Below are 23,520 nucleotides of genomic sequence, written 5' to 3'. Positions count from 1 at the left end.
AGAGAATTGACCACAAAAGTCAAGGCTGACATTTCCCAATTCAGGTTTCATGATCATGAAATTAGGAGAGACAATGACATGGTGGTACTGCCATGTTTGAGGAGCTCGCTGTGCACAAATTAGCTGCTGTGCTTCCCACATTACTACAATAGCCACCCTTCAAAAGTACTGCTGGAAATTCTGAAGATGTGAAAGGCGGTATTTAAATGTAAGTTCCTTTTTCTCAGAAAGCAAAAATTGCAATAAAAATGAAGAGCTCTCTAGAGTATTTAGGAGGTGACTGTCATTGCTTCAGTGATAGATTTTTAAGGTCGGTGGTATTCTCTATGTCTGTTTTGTTTCTTCCTAGTCCCTGCCAGAATCGTGAAGGCTCCTACATCGCAGAATGTCAGTTTTGGGTCTGAGGTGACTCTGCAATGCAAAGCCACAGGTGTCCCTATTCCCACAATCAAGTGGTTAGAGAATGGAAAACCAGTGAGTATCATTCATATATCTTTCAGTTGGATGGTCATGAAACTGAGGGATAACATGGTGTGACAGTGTTGTTATTGGACTAGAGATCTGGAGGAGGCCTCTCATTGCCTCAAGACTGTACCTCCATTCTAAGAGATCACGGCCGATCTGTGACCTGACTAGATATGCTTTGAATTTTCCCGTTCCCCTTGCTTCCTTTGGTTAAATAAATCTGTCAATCTCAGAATTTAAAGTAATAATACATCCAACATCAACTGACATTTGGGGAAGAATGTTTGAAATTTCTACCATCCCTTATTGCCTACCTTACACTTCATTGATTGTAAAGCAATTTGAGATGTCCAGTAATCATGAAAACTACCGTATAAATGCATATTTGTTTTCTCATATGCTTGCAGAAACGTTCCTAATTGCACTCGTGGCTTTAATCCCTTAAAGTGGAGTCACTGGGCCTAGATGTGGGACAGGAATTTAAATAGGCTGGATCCTGCCACTATCACAGCTCTGCCCAAATTAAGATTTTGGTTGGAAGGTCTAAGCTCCACCTTCCCCAGCAGTTGGGACCTCCTCGTCCCAGATCCCCATGCCAATCGAATAGCCAATCAGCTGCCTGAAGGCTGCAAGTGCTGGCAGGTTATTTCACACCAAGACAGGTTGTGGGGTCCTCTCCTTCAATCTCTCCTGCTTATGGGAAGATACTTTCAGTCTTAGACCACTGGAAACATGTTCACTCTTTTATGTTATCAGTTCCCTTTAATATTTAAAAAAAAATCAAATCAATGCTTAAACTTCAAAATTCCATTGAATACAACAAGTAGTTGTAAACTCTCAATGCTATTTCATCCTTGCAATCCAGATACCATTTTGGGAAATCTATGATGCTGTTCTTCCAAAAGGTCACAATTAGCACAGTTAATCCAGACATTGTTATATGTAGTTCATTGTAGAATTTAGGCACTCCCTTACCTTCCTCTGTTGTTTTTATGTTGTTTATCCTTTCTGCTTTATCCTTTCTTCTCTTCTATCTCCTCCATCATTGTCTCCCATTAACATTTACTTTCATTTCTCTGTTTGCCTATTCTTTCTTTCCTTTCAAGTGGCAGGTGTTGGCTGTAAGGACATGACATAGGAAGGAGAAATGGCCACTCCATTTATTTTCTCAAATGTTAGTACTTCCAAACTCCTAGACCTTACTTATATCCTGTGACCTTGACTTTCACTAATTCTCCTACTGTGAAGTCTTGGGAGAGAAACCGTTCTATATTCAACCAGAAACATCCAGAATTAGAAGTGTGTGAGGTGTTGAATATTAATCCCTTACTGTATCTTCTGACCAGACTCGCTGTGCTACACATATGGTTATAGTACCCTCCATCTGATAAAATGCACAATGATCTTTTCAATACTCTACTCACCAACCCTTCACATGCAACTCCTTTTCCTCCCACTTCTCCTTTGAACACAGAACATTACAACACAGTACAGGCCATTCGGCCCTAGGTGTTGCACCGACTGTGAATAACTCCATATTCTCCTCTTCCCCTTTTTTGACCAATAATCAGTTACTCTTAACCTTTCATCCAATCCATGGGGTGGGGGAGTTCAGAACTAGAGAACATAGTTTTTGGGTGAGAGGGGAAAGATTTAAAAGGGACCTAAGGAGCAACTTTTTCACACAAAGGGTGGTGTGTACATGAAATGAGCTGCCAATAGGAGTGGTGGAGACTGGTACAATTACAACAATTAAAAGGCATCTGGATAGGTATATAAATAGGAAGGGTTAGAGAGATATGGGCAAAGTGCTGGCAAATGGGACTAGATTAATTTTGAATATCTGGTCAGTATGGACAAATCATAGGGTTTGTTTCTGTACTGTACATCTCTATAGATTCTACAAATTGGTCAATGGGCTGAAAAATGGCAACTGGACTTCAATCTGGTTAAATGTGAGATATTGCAGTTTGGAATAAGAAATAAGGGTAGGGCTTATACAATTAATGCTAGATCCATAGGTAGTGTGGTAGAAGGGTGCTGCTACATAAGTATTTGAAGTTTGTGTCACATATGGACAGGGTGGTTAAAAAGATGTTTGACACACTTGCCTTCGTTGCTTAGTCGTCTGAGTATAAGAGTTAGGAAGTCATGCTGAGGCTGTACAGGACATTGGTGAGGCTTCTTCTGGAATACTGTGTCCAGTTCTAGTCACCCAGTTATAGGAAAGGTAGTATTAGGTTGGAGAGGATTCAAAAGAGAGTTACCAGGATGATGCTGGGCATGGAAGATTTGAATTATAAAGAAAAGCTGGATAGGCTGGGAGTTTTTTCACTGGAATGTTGGAGGTTGAGAGGTGACTTGATAGAAGTTTATAAACTAATGAGAGGTATAGATAAAGTAAGTTGTACATGCATTTTCTCTAGGATCGGGGGATTTGAAGACGAGGAGGCACATTTTCAAGATGAGAGGAAAGAGATTTTAAAAAGATATGAGAGGCAAATTTTTTTGCACAGAGGGTGGTTCACATGTGTAATGAACTTTCTGGGAAAGTGGTGAATGTGGGTGCAATTAACAGCATTTAAAAGACATTTGGATAGGTACATCAATAGGAATGGTTTGAAGGGATATGGTCCAAGACAAGGCAGGTGAGACTAGTTTAGTTTGGGATTATGTTCAGCATGGACTGGTTGGACCGAAGGGTTTATTTCCATGCTGTATGACTCTGTGACTTTATTCCCTATATTTGCACTTGCCCACAAGTGTAAATATCCTTGTCAAGACCAGTCAAAATCTTAAAAACTTCAATCAAATCACTCCTTGCTCTTCTAAATTCTAGTGTAAACAAGCCCAGCCTATGCAGCCTATTCTCATATGAAATCGATTCTGGCTAAATATCAATCTAGTGAACCTTCTGTGACTTATGCATTGGAACAACAATATCCCTCTGCACCTCAGAATTCTGCAGTCATTCTCCATTTAAGGAATACTCTACATGTATTCTTCTTGCCAAAATGAACAACTTTGCATTTTCAAATATAATGTACTATCTGCCAGATTATTGCGCACTTGCTTAACCTATCTATAGTAGACCACTCCTTGTTATGTCTTCTTCACACCGAATGTTTCTACCTATCTTTGTATCATTTGCATATTTAGTCAACAGAACTTCAATCATAATTCATCTAAGTCACTGCTATAAATTGCAATGAGGGCCCAGCACAGACAAGTCAATTGTCTTTCTTCACTTCAGTGAAGCTTGTTTAAGAATTAAAAATCCAAGAATGAAGAAGACTAAAAGAGACAATTGTCTAAATGATTTCTAGTTCAGTCTTTCTCACTCATTCTCTCTTCAGCAATCTGTGGTGTTAGTAATTAAACTCCCCTAAGTTAAGTGATCAATGTTCCCCTCGCAGCTGTGTTGGAGACTTACACCCATCATTTAAACTTTCTCTAAAATACAAAATTAAAAACAATGCTACAATAAGAAATTAGAACTATGCCACATTCTCATGTAGTCACAGACATTGTCTTAAAAAAGCACTTTATCTATATTTTACCTCAGTTCACTTTTTGTGATACAGATCTGTTGCTTTCTTCAACAAATGGTCCCATCAACAAGAATCATAGAATCCCTGCAATGTGGAGGCAGGCTATTCAGCCCATTGTGTCCACACCAACCCTCCAAAGAGCATCCCACCCAGACCCCCGCACCCCCCCCCCCCCAAACTATCCCTGTAACCCTGCATTTCCTGTGGCTAACCCACCTAGCCGACAAATCCTGGACTTTATGGGTAATTTAGGAGGGCCAATCCACCTACTCTGGACATCTTTGGACTGTGGGAGCAAACCAGAGCACCTGGAGGAAACCCACACAGACACGGGGAGCATGTGCAAACTCCACACAGCCAGTTACCCAAGGCTGGAATCAAACCTAGGTCCCTGGCACTGTGAGGCAGCAGTGCTAACCACTGATATGTTTCAAGTAGTTTACACCAAGTTTTTGAACCCAAAGTGTTTTGGCAAAATGTGTGGCATCAACCCATGGTTTCCTTGGTGTTTTCTCCAGGTTTCCATGGTCTTGATTGAGAACCGCATTAAGGGGGAAGTGATGGAGTCGAGGCTGCGAGTGCATGTTACCAGACCTTCACTGTTCACTTGCTTGACGACAAACAAACACAATGAAGGGAGTACAACGGCAAAAGCCACTGCTACACTCAGCATCACAGGTAAGTTAGGGACGTTACTAAGTTAGGAATTGCTGTCTTCCTGATCTTCCTAACAATTTTCTTAATGCAAAATATTATGAGCATGTGAATCTTCAAAATAGGAGCAGAACTAAAATGGTGGACTGAGAGCAGCATGGATCTTGCAGCTGCTCCTGAGAGATTCAGGCTTATTTCTAGATTTACTTCTAGACTTTTTACAGTTATTACATTTCAGTCATATAAGATTTTTATTTTGGTTCATTTTAGTTCTTTCATGAATAAGAAATGTTTGGAGGGATATGGGTCAAGCGCAAGCAGCTGGGACTAGTTTAGTTTGGGATTATGGCTTGTTGGACCAAAGGGTCTATTTCCATGCTGTATGCCTCTTTGCCCCGAATACTAGCCCATTTAGTCACTCAGGCCTGCTTTGCCATTCATTAATATCATGCTGATCTTTTTGTATTTCAAATACCACATTTACATCCACCTTTACGAACTCTTGATTCCCCCGCTGAACAAAAATCTATCTACCTCTGTCCTAAAAATATTCAATAACCCACTTCAGTCGCCCTCTGAAATGAAATCACACAACCTTCTGAGAGAAAAGAAATTCCCATTATCTCTGTTACAAAAGGGACTAATATTTCACGTTGACCTTGTCAAAATCATTCAGGATCTTAAACACTTCAATAAAGCCACACTTACTCTTCTAAAGCCCAGTGAAATTAAGCCTGGCCCATCCAACTTATACACAGCAGACAATCCACTCATTCCACACAGTATAGAATCCCTATAGCGTGGATTCAGACTCTACAGCTCAGCAATTCAACATTGACCCTCCAAACAGTAACCCATCCAGACTCATTCCTCTATCCTTTATTTACCCCCGACTAATGCACCTAACGTGCACATCTTTGGCCTTTGGGAGGAAACCCACACAGACACAGGGAGAACATGCAAACCCCACACAGGCAGTCACCCGAGTCTGGCATTAGACACAGGTCCCTGGTGCTGTAAAGCAGCAGTGCTAACCACTGAGTTACCGTACTATCCCTGTTCTGAGTTTAGCTACAATGTATTTGCTTCTCTCACTAAATTCATTGATGTAAACTGGAAAACCTGAGACACAGACCCAGATCTATGTGGGACTCTAGTTATCACTCCCTGCCAACCAGACAATGGCCCATTTGTCAATACTGTCTGTTTTTTTGCCTGCCAGCTGGCCAATTCACTATCCTTGCTAATATATACCCCCTAAACCTTAATCTTTTATTTTCTTTAACCAATGTCTTTTGAACTAAAACCTTCCAGAAATACCATCATACAATGTCTATAGGTTCATCTTTATCTATGGACCAATTTCATAGAAAACACAGATCAGGTTTCTGTACTGAATAAGAATTACTATTTGTTCCCAAGTAATTAGACTTTAGTAACAGCTAAGCAGTTATAAACCATCATTAATGACACTAATAATTATAACTTCAATCCCCTGACAACTGCCCCTTACACACAGACCAACAAACAAGGAAAGTGAGTTATAGTTGGAGAGGTAAATCAGGAAAAACAGCTCAGAAGTCTTTGTTCCCAGATTTTGTTGTTGAGATGATCTTGATGACTCTTCAGCTGACCAATATGTTACTTTAGTTGTCTTTCTGTGGCTGCTTCTACTGGTTGGAGAGACACAAAAGGTGACTGGTTCCCTGATAAAAATTCTCTGACTTATCAGTTCAGTCACAGCATATAACAATTGTTGCATGAGGATAAACTGATTTCCCTAGATTTACAGTGAGTTTTGACAATGGAGAACAGAAAGACTGCTCCTGAGTCTGGAACAACTGTATACTCCTTTGTTTTCGTAATATGTTCCCAACTCCAAGCTGTTCAGTTAGCTGAGAACCAATCACACAGTTGTTAGCAGGCAAAAGGTCAATGATAACTGGTCACCAATACATAGACCAATCAACATCTTGTTGCCAACAAAAACTGTGTCAGTACATCCCCTCAGCTTCAAATCATTTGCAATTCATACTGCAATCAATGCTTGCTCAAACAATAGTCTATGGCATTTGTCATGGGTGCCAGGTGATCGGCCCCAAAACTGCAGTCACCCTTTCAAACACTGGGATTCTCAATCAGTAAAGAAATAAAAATAAGTTATGATTCAGGGGCATATTTGTAGTTTGGTTTATGATTCAGGGAGACTACTTTAATTTGGAACATACATTGCTATCATTTTGATCATGAGTCGGAGACACTTTTTGTGGTAATGTGGGTCAGAGACAGCATTTGCTGTAGTTTTGGTTATGATTCAGAGATGCTGTTTGCTGTAGTTTGGGTCACGAATCAGTGAGGCTGTTTACTGCAGTTTGTTGTATATATCATATGCGCTGTTTACTCTACAGTGGGTTAAAATTCAGATCCACTGTTGCTGTTTGGGTCATGAGTCAGTGATGCTGTTTTGCTGCAGTTTGAGTTAAGACTCAGAGATACTGGATGCTGTGTTTGGGTCAACAATAGGGAACCACCGCAGTAGTCGGTGTCGTGAATCAGAGACACTTTGTTCCATCCCTAGCTCTGTTGGTTGGTTAATGCATCTTTTCACTCTGAAAATAACACATTTTATTATAAATAACATGGACCGGCAGAACAAACATTTTCTATCTCTGATAGCTGAGAAGGTGAACTGAAGTCTAACAGCTAGTAATGATTATCTGGGAGTTGAGAATGGCCATTGTCAATGCTTTTTCCATTTTGTTAGCAGCTTCATTCAACCTGACCTTCTTTCTGGCACTACTTCATGCTAAATCATCATCTTTTCATGGAGACATCCTAAGGATGAGTGCTTATAATGGAGAATTTACACCAATACAGAGTACTTTCCTGAGTATTTTCATCCATACTGGCCTAGTCTGAGCCTAAGAGTTGCATCCAAAGTACATATCTACATTATACAGTGTTTACAGCACAGATACTGTTCATACTCATTTTTATCTTCCACATGGGCGTCCACACTCATTTTCATCTGACCCTCGATTCCCCTGCCAAACCAAAATAAGTATCCAGCTCTGTCTTTAAAAAATCTTCAACAACCCCATTTCAATTGCCTTCTGAGGTGGAGAATTCCTAAGTCATCCTATCACCTGCAACTCTTTCTTGTATGTTTATCCAGTTTCCTCTTAAATGCATCCGAGCTATTGACCCCGACTACTCCCCATTGTAACGACAACCTGATTTTATAAAAAGATTCTTCTCAATTCTCTACTGGAATTTTTAATGACTGTCTTATATTGACAGGCCTTAGTTCGGCCTCTCCCAAAATGGAAACTCCTTTCCCATGTCTGCCCTATCTATTCTTTCCAGCGTATTAAATAATTTATGCTGTATCACCCCCATCACCATCTTCCAACATTTCTGATGAATACAGGCTCTCTCATTTCTGATATCTTCCTTGTAAATCTTCAGTGACCAGAAAGGAAATCGGATGCTCACAAGGATCTATATATCAGCTTAGTGTGTGGCTTTATGATGGATTGCCCCCTTTAACATCATCTTAAAATTGGCCCAAAATAGTCATGATTGTTGACACAAAAATTAAGAGGTTGTATCCGTCAGGAATTATTCAACAGGCTGGGATTCTTCTGTCTGGAACAGGAGTCATCAAACTACAGTTCATTAAAAAATGCAAGTGTGTCTCTACACCAATCAGCTGAACAGCAAAAATCACTATAAAGTAACAATATCTTTCCCTTTCTGTTTTTTGCATTCATTTTCTTGTTTATACAAACATAAGTACACCCAGCTTCTGTTGTTAGTATTCACAAATGTTTTGCATTTTTAGCCACCATATTACCTTCAATTTTAATTAAATTTTCTTTAAAAATGAAATATTTGATGCTAATTCCAATCAAACTTGAACAAATAGATAACAAAATATATACTACTATTTTTTTAAGGAACTAAAATACATTCATATATATATAAAACTACTCAGGGAGAGACAAATTTTAGTATTTAGTTGCTTGGTAGGAGGTAACATAAGAGACATGTTTATCAGTACGGACCGTGAGACCATATGATAAAGGATCAGAATTAGGCCATTCACCCATTGGATCTGCCCCACCATTTGATCATGGCTGATATGTTTCTCAATCCCATTCTCCTACCTTCCCCCCATAACCTTTGATCCCCTTCCTCATCAAGAACCTGCCTCTCCGTCTCTTAAAGAAACTCAATGACTTGGCCTCCACAGTCTTCAGTGGCAATGAGTTCTGCAGATTCTGCAATGACTTCTGTCTGAAGAAATTCCTTCTCGTCCCTGTTCTAAAGGATTCTCCCCTCACTCTGAGGTTGTGCTCTCGTGTCCTAGTCTCTCCCATGAGTGGAAACATTTTCTCCACTTCCACTCTAACCAGGCCTCTCAGTGTTCTGTAGGTTTCAATGAGATCCCCCTCATCCTTCTAAACTCCATCAAGTACAGACCAGGCGTTCTCAAATGTTGCTCATATGGTGAGCCCTTCATTCCCAGGATCATTCTTGTAAAACTCCTGTGGAATTCCTCCAACACTAGCACATCCTTCCTTAGATATGGGGCCCAAAACTACTCATAATATTCCAATTGCAATCTGACCAGAACCTTATACAGTCTCAGCAGTACATCACTGCTCTCTATCCTTCTCAAAGTAAATGCTAACATTGCATTTGCTTTCCTAACTACCAATTAAACCTGCATGTTACCCTGAATTAGGATTCCTAAGTCATTTTGTGCTTCAAATTTCCAAAGCCTTTCTCTATTTAGAGAATAGTCTATATCTCAAAATGCAAGACTTCACTTTTTCCCACATTATATTCCATCAGCCACTTCTTTGCCCATTCTCCCAACCTGTCCAAGTCCTTCTGCAGCCTCCCTGCTTCCTCAATATGACCTGCCCCTCCATGTATCTTTGTGTCATTCTGCAAACTTAGCAAAAATGCCCTCTGTTCCTCCATTTAGATCGTTGATGTATAACATAAATACTTGTGGTACCAACACTGACCCGTGCAGAACTCTACTAGTCACTGACTGCTCACCTGAAAAAGACCCTTTTATCCCCATTCTGGACATTTTGCCAGTCAGCCAATCTTGTATCCATGCCGAATGCCTTGGTTTTAACACCATGAGCTCTTATTCTATTTAGCAGCCTCCTGTGCGGCACCTTGTCAAAGGACTTCTGTAAATCCAATTAGATTATGTCCACCGGCTCTCCTTTGACTAAATTGTTCATTACCTCCTCAAAGAATTCTATCAAGTTTTTCAGGCATGACTTCCCCTTGACAAAGCCATGCTTACTTAACCTATTTCACCATGCATTTTTCAGTACCCTGCAAGAACATCCTTAAAAATGAGCAAAGTCTGAAGTCAGGCTCACTTCTTAAACAGGGTGTACATTAATTGTTTTCCAATCCTCTGCGATCCTCCCTGATGCTCGTGATTCCTGAAAGATCCACCACTGATGCTTCCACAACCTCCTCAGATATCTCCTTCACAAACCTGGAGTGTATTCCATCCAGTCTGAGTGATTTATCCACTTTCAGACCTTTGAGCTTCCCCAACACCTTCTCCTTAGTACACTCACCTCTGCCCCGACTCTATGTTGAACTTCTATAATGCTACTGGTGTTTTCCAACTTGAAGACTGATGCAAAGTACCTATTCAGTTCCTCCACCATTTCTTTGCTCCCCATTACTATTTCTCCAGACCCGTTTTCCAGCAATCCAATGTCCACTTTTGCCTCTCTCTTACCTTTTATATATATAAAAAAATTCTTGCAATCTTTGGTTATATCACTAGCTAGCTTAACCTCATGCTTCATCTTCTTCCACATTATTGCTGTTTTAGTTGTCTTCTGCTGATTTTTAAAGGGCTTCCCAATCCAAGGCTTCCCGCTGGTCTTCACTACTTTTTTCTTTTGCTTTTATGTTGTCCCTGACTTCCCTCATCAGCCATGATTGCCTCGTCCTTTCCTTAGTATGTATCTTCTTCCTGAGGATATGTTTCTGCCGTGCCTCCCATATTACCACCATAAACTCTGGCTGTTGCTGCTCCACCATCTTCTCTGCGAAGCTGCCCTTCCAAACAACTCTGGCATACACAAGAATACTAAATTGCAAAGGGAGGAATTTTACAGGGGTCCAAGGAATGAAGGCTATGTTGAGACTTGTGGCAGAATCGGGCAATGAGTACAGTGAGGCCGATCTTAACATCAGGAATATATCGCTTCAACTTTGATGCTTTTGTGGAGCCACGTGATGGGTTTCTCATGAGTTGCCAGTGAGGGACAGTTAAAGCTTGTTCAGCACTTTATTAATATTCAGCTTCCTATCTTACCAAACACACCAAATAAACTAGATGTTGAGAAATCTTGAGAGAGATGTCAAGCTTACTGCTTGCTGGAGAGAAGCCCAGGGTTAGACACCAGGCACCAATATCTCTGGAACTGCTCGATAAGCACTGGCCACATGCACCCCACATCCACAGACATTGGCATACAACATGGGCCAACCTGTAAGAATTCTCATGGCACGTCTCCAATCCACTTCCCATATGGACCATTAACAAGGTGCTTCTGCAATTCAATGTCGCACCTCAGGCTACAACAGCTACTAATGTTTTAATGCTGCAGCTAGGATACCATGTGCCCATGAACGTATACCCAGCTCATAGACTGGACCAGACTGCATCTCAGAATTACCTGGATGCTCAAAGCATCCCTGTCTTGTATTGCCTTGCCTTGCCTGTTTGGACTTTACCTCTTCAACAAGAGATACCTGGTTCATATTAATCCTGACTTGCCTTGCTTTTTGTCACAGGGAAGTTAAAGGAGATAATTTTCATACAGGAGATCCTGGCATTGTAAGGGAAGGTGGTCAGTGTCAGAATGCTCTCCACATATAAAGTGAGGTGCTGAAATTCAGGCAGCCTATCTTGATTCTTTCTGTCCTCTTGAGGCAGGCAGGGTGGAGAGGGTGCAGCTGTCTTCCTCCTGAAATGAGAGAGAGGCAGGTATTATAGGAGATGGCTGTTATTCTGGGTGCAAGTGTCCTGAGCTAGTGAATGGGCAACACAGAGGGCATGCAAGGTCAATGGAGTGAAGGATCGGGGTGGATGAGGGTGAGTAAGGAAATGCAGACAACAGTGAGAGTGACAGCACAGGGGCTTTGGTGGGAAGTGGGTTCAGGACCAGAGAGAGAGTGAGCGTGAGGTAATGGAGAGAAGACAATGACACCTGCCCTGGCAGACTGGAGAATGGCATTCACCTTCTTCCTACATCGCTCGGTATTCCTGAAGGAGGATGAATTGCATTGACCCATGTGACAACATTACATCAAGCTGCATGATGTGGTACTGTGGGCTCCATTGGTCATCCTGGGTGATGAGGGAGTCTGACAGCTGTACCACCAATCCCACAAGGCCTCCAGATTCCTGCCTCAAGTTGGAATGTCAGTTTCCCCTTATCTGGTATGTCCGGGGTATGTCAGGAACCATGCAGGGTAGACAAAGAGAGGAGCTCAAAAAGTATAGCAGGACAAGCAACATCAGAGGAGAAAGAGATCAACATTTCAAATCACAACATTGCATCAGGACTAAACAGCAGCTCTGGACAGACCGTGCTTATATGATGCATTTTTAAGAGTGCCAGTGTTTTGGGAATATCTGAATAATGTCCTGTGTTAATGTAAGTCATTTATGGGGGGTGCCATAGGAGTTGGGTGGCTACTTAATGGGGGCAGGCTTGGTGAAATAATGCAAAACATCTCACTGAGCCACACAGCAAGAATCCCTCCAAAAACCCTCACACCTAAACAAAAAACATAAGACTCAGCCCTGTGTGGCAATGAGAAAAAGGTGCTGATTGGTTAACAATTCAGCTCAGACTTGCTGAAGAGAATGCACCATGGAACTATTGTCATCCACAATTCACAACAGGCCCAAAGGCTAGATACATTCCTCTGCTGTTCAGTGGACAGCTTTCAGTGTACCAAAATCTGAAACTTCTATGAAACATATTGTGAACCCTACGAATAATCTTAAATTGGTTGTTAGGTAAAAACAATGACTGCAGATGCTGGAAACCAGAGTTTAGATTAGAGTGGTGCTGGAAAAGCACAGCAGTTCAGGCAGCATCCGAGGAGCAGTAACATCGACGTTTTGGGCAAAAGCCCTGATGAAGGGCTTTTGCCCGAAACGTCGATTTTCCTGCTCCTTGGATGATGCCTGAACTGCTGTGCTTTTCCAGCACCACTCTAATCTTAAATTAGTTGTTAGTCAACCAAGTGTCAGGAACAGAACTTACCTGTTTGCATGCGTTGTGATTAGCATGTTTTGTGACATTAGAGGTGTGTATCTCTCACACCAAAAATTAAATGCAGCACCTTCTTGTACAGGTGAATATTAGAATCAAGTGAAATAGTACAAGAGTGAAATACTACACAGTTGCTAATTATGCTTAATCCAGTCTGCGGTTTACAGTCTAAGTCTACCTCATGTCAGAAATGCAGTTTTTAAAAATAGTTTCTTCGAAGATTTTGATGCTTTAAAGTTGAAATTAAGGTTATGTCAAGCAAAGGATTCACAGCAGCTTGTAAGGCTTCTTATAGTTGAATTATTTGGAGATTAGTTCACAAGTGAAGTCAGAACACATTGCTCTGTTAGAACCTCCTGCTTTCAAGGTATCACTGATAATTACCTTGTCTGCTTGAAATGCACATAGCCAATTTGATGGATTTTGGAGAAACTCCTGTACGCAGCTGCGAGTTGATTTCCAAAGCAGACAAACGAAATCTTTCTCACTAAGTGACCTTTCACGAGTTCAGTGGTCTTTCCAAATATGGCAGGTAGTTATGTTGATTACACATTTTGTTGTGAGTCAACACTTCTAGGCATCTGAGACAGCTAATGTTGCTTCTGAATGAACCATTCAGTCAGGTAACAAGCCCCACCCCCATCCCCCTAACCAATTGCTTTGAGCTGAGGGCATTGACGCACATTAGATTGGAATGTTACTGTTATCCTTCCTGAGAGTGAGTGATTTCAATTCACGAAAAAAAGTCAGGTTACATGTCAGGTAGCTATCAGTTCCAGCCTTTTGTGTCCAGATTCAAAATATTAAAATTAGTTTGAAGTTCAAAATTGATATACTGGTAATGGAATACTGCAGATAATGGAAATCCAAAATAGAACTAAAAAGAAAAACCCAGTGGATCTGACAGCATCTGGAGCGATAAACATTTTGAGTTCAATATGACTTCTTCAGAGCTAAATGTTACTCAGCTGACTTGGTTTCTCCTGTAGTTTCTGTTTATATTATGAGCTGGTTCTGGATTTGATATGAGAATGTTGTAGTTTGAATTATTTCTCCTTTTGAAGTTGAATGACCAACAGCATTATGGCTCTTCAGGTTCTGTGTTTTTGATTAAGTTTTAAAAATGGATCTTGTTTATTAACATTGCCAGTGCCTAGTCTCTAAAAAGCAAAGGCTCTGGGCTGGCCTTGCTACCTCATGAGGTGGTTGAAATGAATAGCATAGATGTATTTAAAGGGAATCTAAATGAACACAGGAGAGGGAAAGAAATGGAAAGATAGTCTAATCGGGTTAGATGAAAAAGGATGAGTTGAGGCTCCCAGAGGTTGTTTGGAGTGTGGATTGGGTGTAGCTGATGGTGGCGGTGGTTGTGGTGTGGTGATAATGACACTTGGTTAGTAAATCAGAACATATGGGTTCAAATCTTACAATGGCACCTGGTGGAATTCAAATGCAATTAATAAATCTGGTATATAAAAGTAGTCTCCTTAATGGTCACTATGACAATTATCATTGATTATTGTAAATACTTACTTGGTTCGCTGATGTCCTTTGGGGAAGAAAATCTCCTATCTTTACCTCGTCTGTCCGAAATGTGATCCCAGACCTGTAGCAATGTGGCTGACTCTGAACTGTTTTCTGAAATAGTCAAGTCACTCACAGATTTCAAAACCATTTGGCTGTAGACAACAAATTGTGGTCTTATCAGCAATACCTACATCCCACTGAAGCCATTTGAATAAACATAAAACAACTTGGATCTTTGAGCTAAATAGTTTCCATTGCTTTTTGCTGTAAATTCTTTATCATGTCCTTGTCACATAAATGCCAGATAACAACCAGTTAAGTGAATCAAGATGGAGATAAATGAATTGCTGAAATTCATCCCAATTCTTACCCTGAGGCCTAAGTGTTTTTAAACAGGGCAACTTTTTTTTTATAAAGTATGTTTTAATGGACTTTTTAAAAGAGTTTTGAAAACTTGTTTGGAGCCGCACATCCAAGGCCAAATTCCACAGCTAGGAGCAGTAGGGCTCAATTCCATGTCTCATAAATCTCAACACAACAAACACTTAGGAAGTGGAGACCAGAACATTTCAGGGCAGCTAAGAGAAATATTTAAATAAATTGAGCAATTCTTCCCCATCCCTTACAACAGTTGCTCTCACCTCATAAAAGGTCAATTCAGAAATAACATTGGCTGAAGCCTGGGCTGAGATTGGCCTCCTGTATTATGTATATAGCAGTAATGACTCTGCCATAACATTAAATCATTTGGTGGGATGTATTATGGGACATGCTGTTAAGCGGCTGTAAAAACACATATTCTTGTCTTCTTGTTATGTTAGTTCAGGTTCATCTAAGGAAAAGAAAAAAATAAAATGTACTAATATGATATGAGGTATGGAACATTGTTCAGTTCCTTACCTGGGAAAATTTTATCCTTTTATTGGATATGAGGGTGCGCAGATTTGGCAGAACAACACCAGCTTGAGGACTTCAGTCGGTGGATAGACTAAAGAAATTGGCTTGACCTCCGGAGGTGGAGGAGCAGAAAATTAAGGCAAAGTTGATTTGGCTTTTGGTAGAGAACATAGCAAGAATCCGACTGGCAAGAGGGGCAATAATCAAAGAATGCCGATTCATGATAATTGACAAAAGAACCGTGGGGAAGAAGTTTCTTTTTTTTGAAAAATAAAGGAATTAAGGGACATGGTGGGAATGCAGGTAAGTGGAGCTGAGTCCATGAAAAGATCAGCCATGACTCTATTGAATAGCGGAGCAGGCTCGAAGGGCCAGATGGCCTACTCCTGCTTCTAGATCTTATGTTCTTACAGAGTAGCTTGTTAGGATTTGTAATGGATTGCCTGAAGGTGTGGTGAAAGCAGGAAAGGGAATTGTATAAATATCGGTAAAGGAGAGATTTGTAGGACTATAATACCGTAAGCTATCGGGGCAGAATTAGGCCTTTAGACCATTGAGTCTGCTCCATCATTTGATCTTGGCTAATGTTTCTCAACCCCATTGTCCTGCCTTCTCCCCATAACCTTTGATCTCCTTACTAATCAAGAACTTATCTCTGTCTTAAATATACTCAATGATTTGACCTCCACAGCCTTCTGTGGCAATCCGTTCCACAGATTCATCATTGTCTGGCAGAAAATATTTCTCCTTATCTCAGTTCTAAAGGGACATCCCTTCACCCTGAAGCTGTGCCCTCAGGTCTTAGTTTGTCTTGCTAGTGGAAACATCTTCTCTATATCCACTTTAATTAGGCCTTTCAGTATTCTGTAAGTTTCAATGAGATCCACCTCATCCTTCTAAACTCATTGAGTCCTCAACCACTCCCCAACGACAAGCTCTTCATTCCTGGGATTATTCTTGTAAACCTCCCATGGACCACCTCCAAGGTCAGCACATCCTTGCTTAGATACGAGGCCCAAAACTGCTCACAATATTCCAAATGCGGTCTGGCCAGAGTCTTGTACAGCCTCAGCAGTACATCTCTGCTCTTGCATTCTAGAACTCTCAAAACAAATACTAACATTGCATTTGCTTTCCTAACTGCTAATTGAGCCTGCATGTTAACCTTTAGAGAATCCTGAGCTAGGACTCCCAACAGCGTTTGTGCTTCAGATTTCCTAAAGCACTATAGCAATACAGCAGAGTTAAGTTGGAAAAATTGGATAGTTCTTTCAAAGATCAGCACAGGCAAAATGGGGCCAAATGGCTTCCTTCCTCACTGCACAAGCCTATGATTTGGTTGTGAAGATATTAAAGCAAAGTTGATCTGCACAAATGTAATTGTCATTCATGAAGAATTATGAGAGGTCATACAAGCAAGAGGTCAAAGATTTGCAGCAAACCACATGATGCACTACATGATGATAAACTAGCCTACGCCAGCCTCCAGTTGTACATCAAGCACTGGATGACCTAGCAAGATGCACAATGACTGTAATGAAATGGAAAGGTTACAACAATTAGGAAAGATGGATCAGGCTGGGACTCTTGTAAGAAATAGAACACTGAGAATGGGAATTGAGGGTCTCAAAATTAAGAATGGGTTTGATAGGAAAGCACATGGAGTTTTTTTTGAGTTGTGGAGCAGACTTGAACCATGAACACATATATAAGATAGCCACGAATAATTCCAAGAGGGAACTCAAGATATGTGTCTTTACCAAGATAATGGTGAAAACGTGGAACTAGACTGATTGAAAAACACATGTTTGGATAAGAAAGAGATGATTATGATGATAGCAATAAATTAGGAACAGAGACTTGTGTGGAGTATAAATTCTAGCACGATCACTTTCTATGCTCTGCTATAAATGGCAAATAATGACCATCTCAAATAGGAGAAGAAGCAGCCATCTCCCATTGGATTTCAACAGCACTAACAACACTAGATTAGTCATCAACAACATCTTGGAGGGGGGCATCATTAACCCGAAATGTAACTGGACCAGGCACATCAAAGCATTGATACAAGAACAGAGTTTAGGATGAACACTCTCATGCATGATTCAACTCAGGAATGTTCATAAAGTTCTCCATCATAAACAGGGTTCATCATAGAGTCATAGGGTTAGAGATGTACAGTGTAGAAATAGACTCTTTTGTCCAACTCATCCATATTCTACTTTAATCTACCTACTTTAGGAAAGATGTTATTAAACATGAAAGGGTGCAGAAAAATTTGCAAGAATGTTGCCTGGGTTGAAGGTTTTGAGCTATTGGGAGAGGTTGAATAGGCTGCGGCTATGTTCCCTGGAGCCTCAGTGGCTGAGGGGTGACCTTATAGAGGTTTAGAAAATTAAGAGGGGCATGAATAGGGTGAATAACCTTTTTCCCAGGCAAGGGGAGTCCACAACTAGAGGGCATAGGTTTAAGGTGAGAGAAGAAAAGTATAAAAGGGACCTACAGGGCAACTTTTTCATGCAGAGAGTGGTGCATGTATATAATGAGCTGCCAGAGGAAGTGGTGGAGGCTAGTACAATTACAACACTGGGTATATGAATAGAATGATTTAAGAGGGATATGGGCCAAATGCTGGCAAATGGGACGAGATCAGTTTAGGATAACTTGTCGGCATGGATGAGTTGGACCAAAGGACCTGCTTCTGTGCTGTACAACTCTACGACTTTATGAGTAAGAGACAACTTGATTGAAACGTGTAAAATGCTGAGCAATCCAGGTAGAGTGGGTGCGGAGAGGATGTTTACCCTAGAATTGGGGTTACTGGTTAAAAATAGGGTGGGATAGGGTAGCCCATTTAAGACAGAGATGAGGAGAAATCCTTTCTCATAGAGGGTCATGGGTTTTTGCAACCCTCTACCTCAAAAGGCTGAGTGTTTGAATACTTTTTAGGACGGATGTAGATAGATTTTCTGAAGGAAGGTATGAAAGGTCATTGGAGGGATCAGATCGGCCACAACCTTATTGAAAGGCAGAACAGGATCAGGAGGAGGCTGAGTGGCCTGCTCCTATTTCATGTGATTGAGTTCCATTTTTGTTGAAGTTCAGTGCTCCCTCAAGTACAGCATTAAAATGGCAGCCTAGATATTAAGCTCTACCACCTACTGGAGTGAGTCTGGACTTCACATACCTATTGCCTTGGAGGCACAATTGCTTCCCACTGACAATTAGCTCAGTGGACTTGAAAAAATGCCACATTATTTGCTCAGCAGAATTTTGCCAAGTAATGCCTCCTTGCTCCAATCTTCTTACTTCAGCACTGAATCTGGAATATTTCCCATCGGATTTGTTGCCTAACTCTGGAATTTCCCGGCTCTCCAGTAAGATATCTGAATCACTTCCTCATCACATTCCTCGACATGAAAGCTACCATTAAGACTTGTTGGCTGTACCAACTCTAACAATTTAAAAGTCATTAAATGAACAAATCCAATTTGCCCATCGGTGCAGCACTAACAGGAAATTCACATGTAGTTCATCTCTTTTCTTTCTCCATTTCAAAGAAGCAACTGGATGTTTTCCTAAACCAGATCTGAGCAATGCTTTCACCTGAAGATTGCCAATTGGAAACCTTTTCAAATTATAAAGAATTTGCAGCACAGAAACTGCTGAATGCCAATGTTCATTCCCCCTACACAGTTCCTGCCTCCCCAGCCTAGTTTACTTGCACGTCCTTCTCTTCCTTTTCACATCATGCACTCATCAGAACCCCAATTCCCTCTCAAATTCACCTTTGCTGATCACCTCAGCTACATTCGAACTAATCTCAGGTGGCAGTTACAAGTGGTTTAATTTTTAGGTATCACTCCACACACACCTCCAGCCCAGGGTTGGTAAGGGAGGCTGGAATTTTCCAGTTTCCTAATGCAGACCAATGACTAGAGGTGGTAGGCCAGGGTCCTCCGTGCTTTACGGAGAAATGCATTAAAAGCCACCCACCATGGTAAGGTCATGTGGAAATATGGGCAGATCAGCTTAGGGTCTCAAAGGAGTGAGTCTTAGCATCTGGTTCTCCTCAAAGTCTTGCAATAATGTCTATCATATCAATATAGCTTTGAACTCATTCCTAATATGCGATAAGCTATATTTTGGCATCCACAGGCAATTCTGATAGCTAGACCAGATGGTCTGGTAGTGTTACTGCTAGACTATTAATTCGGAGACCCAGGTAATATCCTGGGCACCCAGGTTTGAATCCGGCCATTGCAAATGATGGAATTTGAATTCAATTAAACAAAATCTGGAATTGAGAGTCTCCTAATGACAATGAATCTGTTGTTGATTGTCAGGGAAAGCCTCATTTAGTTCGTTAATGTTATTTACGGAAGGAAACTGCCATTCTTACCTGGTCTGGCCTACATATGACTTCAGAGCCACAGCAATGTGGTTGATTCTTAAACTAACCTCTGGGCAGTTCGGGATGGGCCAGCCACACCGTCATCCCATGAAGGAAAAAGGCAAATGATTTCTACCAGACATTGTGATTTCCTTAATGGTAGAAGCAACTTTGACCCTATAACATTTGTTAACCCATACAATAGTTCTCCCTGCCTTCACGCTCAGCTCACCTTGGTGGTTGTGTTGCCTTTTCAAATGTTTCTCAAAAATAGCTCAGCGGGCACCACCTTAACGAAGTGCTGTGCACTGACTGAACTTGCATTGCCATCGGGTGTTCCCAACTGGAAAAAATCTCATCTACTACAATTAAGTAGCTGAGGAATCTGTCTCTATGCTCACTCAATTATAAGCTCACCCGTGTGAGGAATCCTTACTTTAGTCCATTTTGCCCTGGGTTTATGTTCTGAAAACAAGCCCAGTTCCTGTCACCAACCTTATGATGAAAAATCAGCCCAAGGAGTCTGAAGTTCTAGATTTGCCTTACTGGCTGACACGATAACAGTGTATGGATTCCTGTGGAAGTAACCACAGGTACCTAAATTATGAGGACATGCTCAGTAAATCCTTGAGGTGAGCTACCATCATCGTTATAAGAACACTTCAGCATTGTCCATCCCAACATAAACCTACATCAGATTGAAGTAGAAGATCTGAGAAGAGTTCCCTCAGCCACAGACTAATTCCACAAAGTGAGCAGTGTGTACCCTCTCTGGAAGCCACTGTTCCCTCCAGGGTCACTCACTGACTCCCTCCTTCACTCTGGATGCTTTTATTAAAATTGATTTGGGTGTCACCGAGAAACCAACATATATTGCCCATCTTGAATTGCCCTGGAGAAAAGGGCAGTGTCTCTGGACATTGGTTCCACTGGATCTCAGAAGGCTGACTCTGGACTGAATTCCCTGAAAATGCACCCAGCCGCAGCTCCTCCCACCCGATGTCTGAAAGGGGGCACTGGGTCAACTCAAAGCCCATGTAGTGGGGTTTCCCACTCTCCTACCAGAGTAGAGAGAGAGAGAGAGAGAGAGAAGAGGGGTGGTTTAACTTGAGGGTCACAACACCTCAAGCAAGGGGAGAGGTTGAGAATGAGAATTCTTTATGGAAACCTCAGCCAGTGCAGGAATTGAACTCATGCTGTCGATGTTCATATACAGTAAACCAGCCATGCAGATGGCGGGGCTAACTGACACACGTACCCCTCATGAGCAGCTCTTTTTCTTATTTAAAACATTCCACAATAATAATTTACATTTGTGTAAGATCTTTCAGGTTATGAGCATCACATGGCACTTCACAGAATCATTTTAAACCTAGATTTGACACCAAGCCACACAAGAAACTGTTGGGTCAGGTGACCAAGTGCTGGTGATAGGAGTTGCCTTTAGGAGTGTATTAAAGCAGGGTAAGGGCGAAGCAAGATAGAGATGGGGAGGGGTAAGGAAACAATTCAATATCTCAACAACTAAAGACCATCGGTGAGCAGTTAAAATCAAGGGACTGTCCAGAGGCTAGAATTAGAACAACCTTTGACAGTTAAGGAGTTGAAGGAGATGACAGAGAAAGGGAAGGATGATACCATAAAGGGATTTGAAAACAAGGATGAGAATTTTAAATTTGCAACATTGCTTGACTAGGAGCCAATGGAGATCAACAAGTAATAAGTAAACTGGGCTTGGAGTAAAGACACTGGGGGCAACAGAACACTCCACAATGTTTTCACCTTTAGTATATAATCCCACTGTTGGCAGGGATCAACATTGACAGAACGGGAAATATTCAATGTCCAACCCTCTTTTTTAACCTTGTCAGGTAGGTAAATAGTTCATTGCAAGATCACAAAATGCTTTGTTTTCCCAAGTAAGCAGCTTGACCAGATAATAGAAATCCGAATGGAAATTCTCGAGACCCTGGCACTGGGTCTGTGCTTGTTAAGGGGCTGTCTGCGGCTAGACATAACAACGATTATTTGTTTTTCCTCCATTGTGTTTGATCTCTGGATTTTGTGCTACTTCAGCTCTTACAAGAGTTGAACTGCTCACAGACCCCATTCCAAAACAGATGCAGTGAAACCTTTTGTGTTGGCAGCTGTCAGCTCTGTTTAAGGGATTGTGGACTCGAAAGAAAGAGACCCAGATCTATTTTGATTTTAATACCAACCTCACAATGACCTTAACCTATGATATTGATGTAGTCTGTTCAAAACCCTGTCAAATTCCACTGCATTTTATCTTTAAATATCAGTAAAACAATGTCCAGTGTTGTCTTAACAGCACAGAGATTTGTATTAATTCCATTTGCAGTCACAATATGAATACTGATGGAGCTTTCTCTGGCAATGAAAATACACTTACTGCACTTTGCCACTCTTTCATTTCAAGTTTAAAGGACAGAAAAAGTCAATTTGGCCCCTCAGGTTCCATGCTTTGTCTTCTCGCTCTATTTAATATCAACATATTGATCCTGTCCTCCTATTGCTTTCTCCCGTATGTGTTAGTAAGGTACCCTAGTGCGATCATGCTCGCCCACTGATCTCATCCCAATATATTCATTATCACACCAAATTCTTGTCCCCTGTCAATTGGGAAATTACTTAACCAATTGGATGATTCCTGACCACCAGTCAAACAACATCCTTCTTTCCCCATTTGGAACGTTTTTATTCCTGATAAGCAAATGTGTTCAAAGATAATGCTTCATTAAAACACAAGCCTTTAGCATGCCTCTGTTTTTCCCTCTTGGTTACTTGCACCTGGGTCTTGGAGATTAATCTTAGAACCCCCACAGTGTAAAAGCTGGCCATTCGGCCCATCTAGTCCACACCAACCCTCTGAAGTGCATTATACCCAGCTCCACCCCATCCCATCCCTGTAATCCTACATTTCCCATGGCCAATTCACCCAACCTGCACATCTTTGGACTGTGGGAAGAAACCAGAGCAGCCAAAGGAAACCCACACAGACACAGGGGGATGGTGCAAACTCCAGACGGACAGTCACCTGAGGGTGGAATCGAGCCCGTATCCCAGGCAAAGTGAGGCAGCAGTATTAGCCACTGAACTGTCCCAGACCAACCCTAGTTCTAGAAAATCCTAGTTCTGACCCTGATCAGATAAAAAAATTACCCACTTACCTTCTGGTGTCTTCTGCATTGGTGATTCTGGGATAGGTGCCTCCTGTTACAAACCCACCTGGGAATCCAACAGCAAAGGAAATCTTTGGAGAAGCCAATCCTCCTTTTGCAGCAGTCATTTGTTGTGTTCTGTGACTTAAACATTCAGCAGCACAGCCAGACACTCTGACAGCTCCTGTAAAAGTGTAAGTATGTGGTGTAAGTGTAAGGTTAGGCATGTAGTTGATTAGTTAGTGTACCAGTTGGGTGAGAGGTTAAGTGCACCAGGGTCAATAAACTGGGAATTGTGCCAGGTGGGTGAGGTCAGTAGGATGCCAAGTGAGTAAAGTCAATAGAATGCCAGGTGGGTACGATCATTAGGGTGTCAGGTGGATGAGTCAGTAGGGTGCCGAGTGGGTGAGGTCAGTAGAGTACCAGGATGATGTTGTGCCTGGTAAGTGGGAGGGGGGGTTTCAGACCAGCATTAAGGGGCGTGGGTGTTGACATGGTCTGGTCAG

The 23,520-nt window shown here is 41.4% G+C and overlaps 1 protein-coding gene across 2 annotated transcripts in view; it reads left to right on the top strand.

Annotated features, from left to right (window-relative positions):
• The window catches only part of musk (muscle, skeletal, receptor tyrosine kinase), a 196,922-nt gene that overhangs the window by 64,064 nt on the left and 109,338 nt on the right, over nucleotides 1-23,520 (top strand). For both annotated transcript variants that reach the window (XM_072588112.1, XM_072588114.1), the window contains 2 exons: nucleotides 350-474; nucleotides 4,535-4,694. In XM_072588112.1, coding sequence (XP_072444213.1) covers nucleotides 350-474; nucleotides 4,535-4,694 — 285 coding nt within the window. The remainder of the gene's footprint in view (nucleotides 1-349; nucleotides 475-4,534; nucleotides 4,695-23,520) is intronic.

Source organism: Chiloscyllium punctatum, chromosome 2 (assembly GCF_047496795.1).
Source record: "Chiloscyllium punctatum isolate Juve2018m chromosome 2, sChiPun1.3, whole genome shotgun sequence".
Taxonomy (NCBI): Eukaryota; Metazoa; Chordata; class Chondrichthyes; order Orectolobiformes; family Hemiscylliidae; genus Chiloscyllium; species Chiloscyllium punctatum.
Note: the sequence above shows the minus strand (reverse complement) of the source record. Positions and strands in the feature narration are given on the sequence as shown.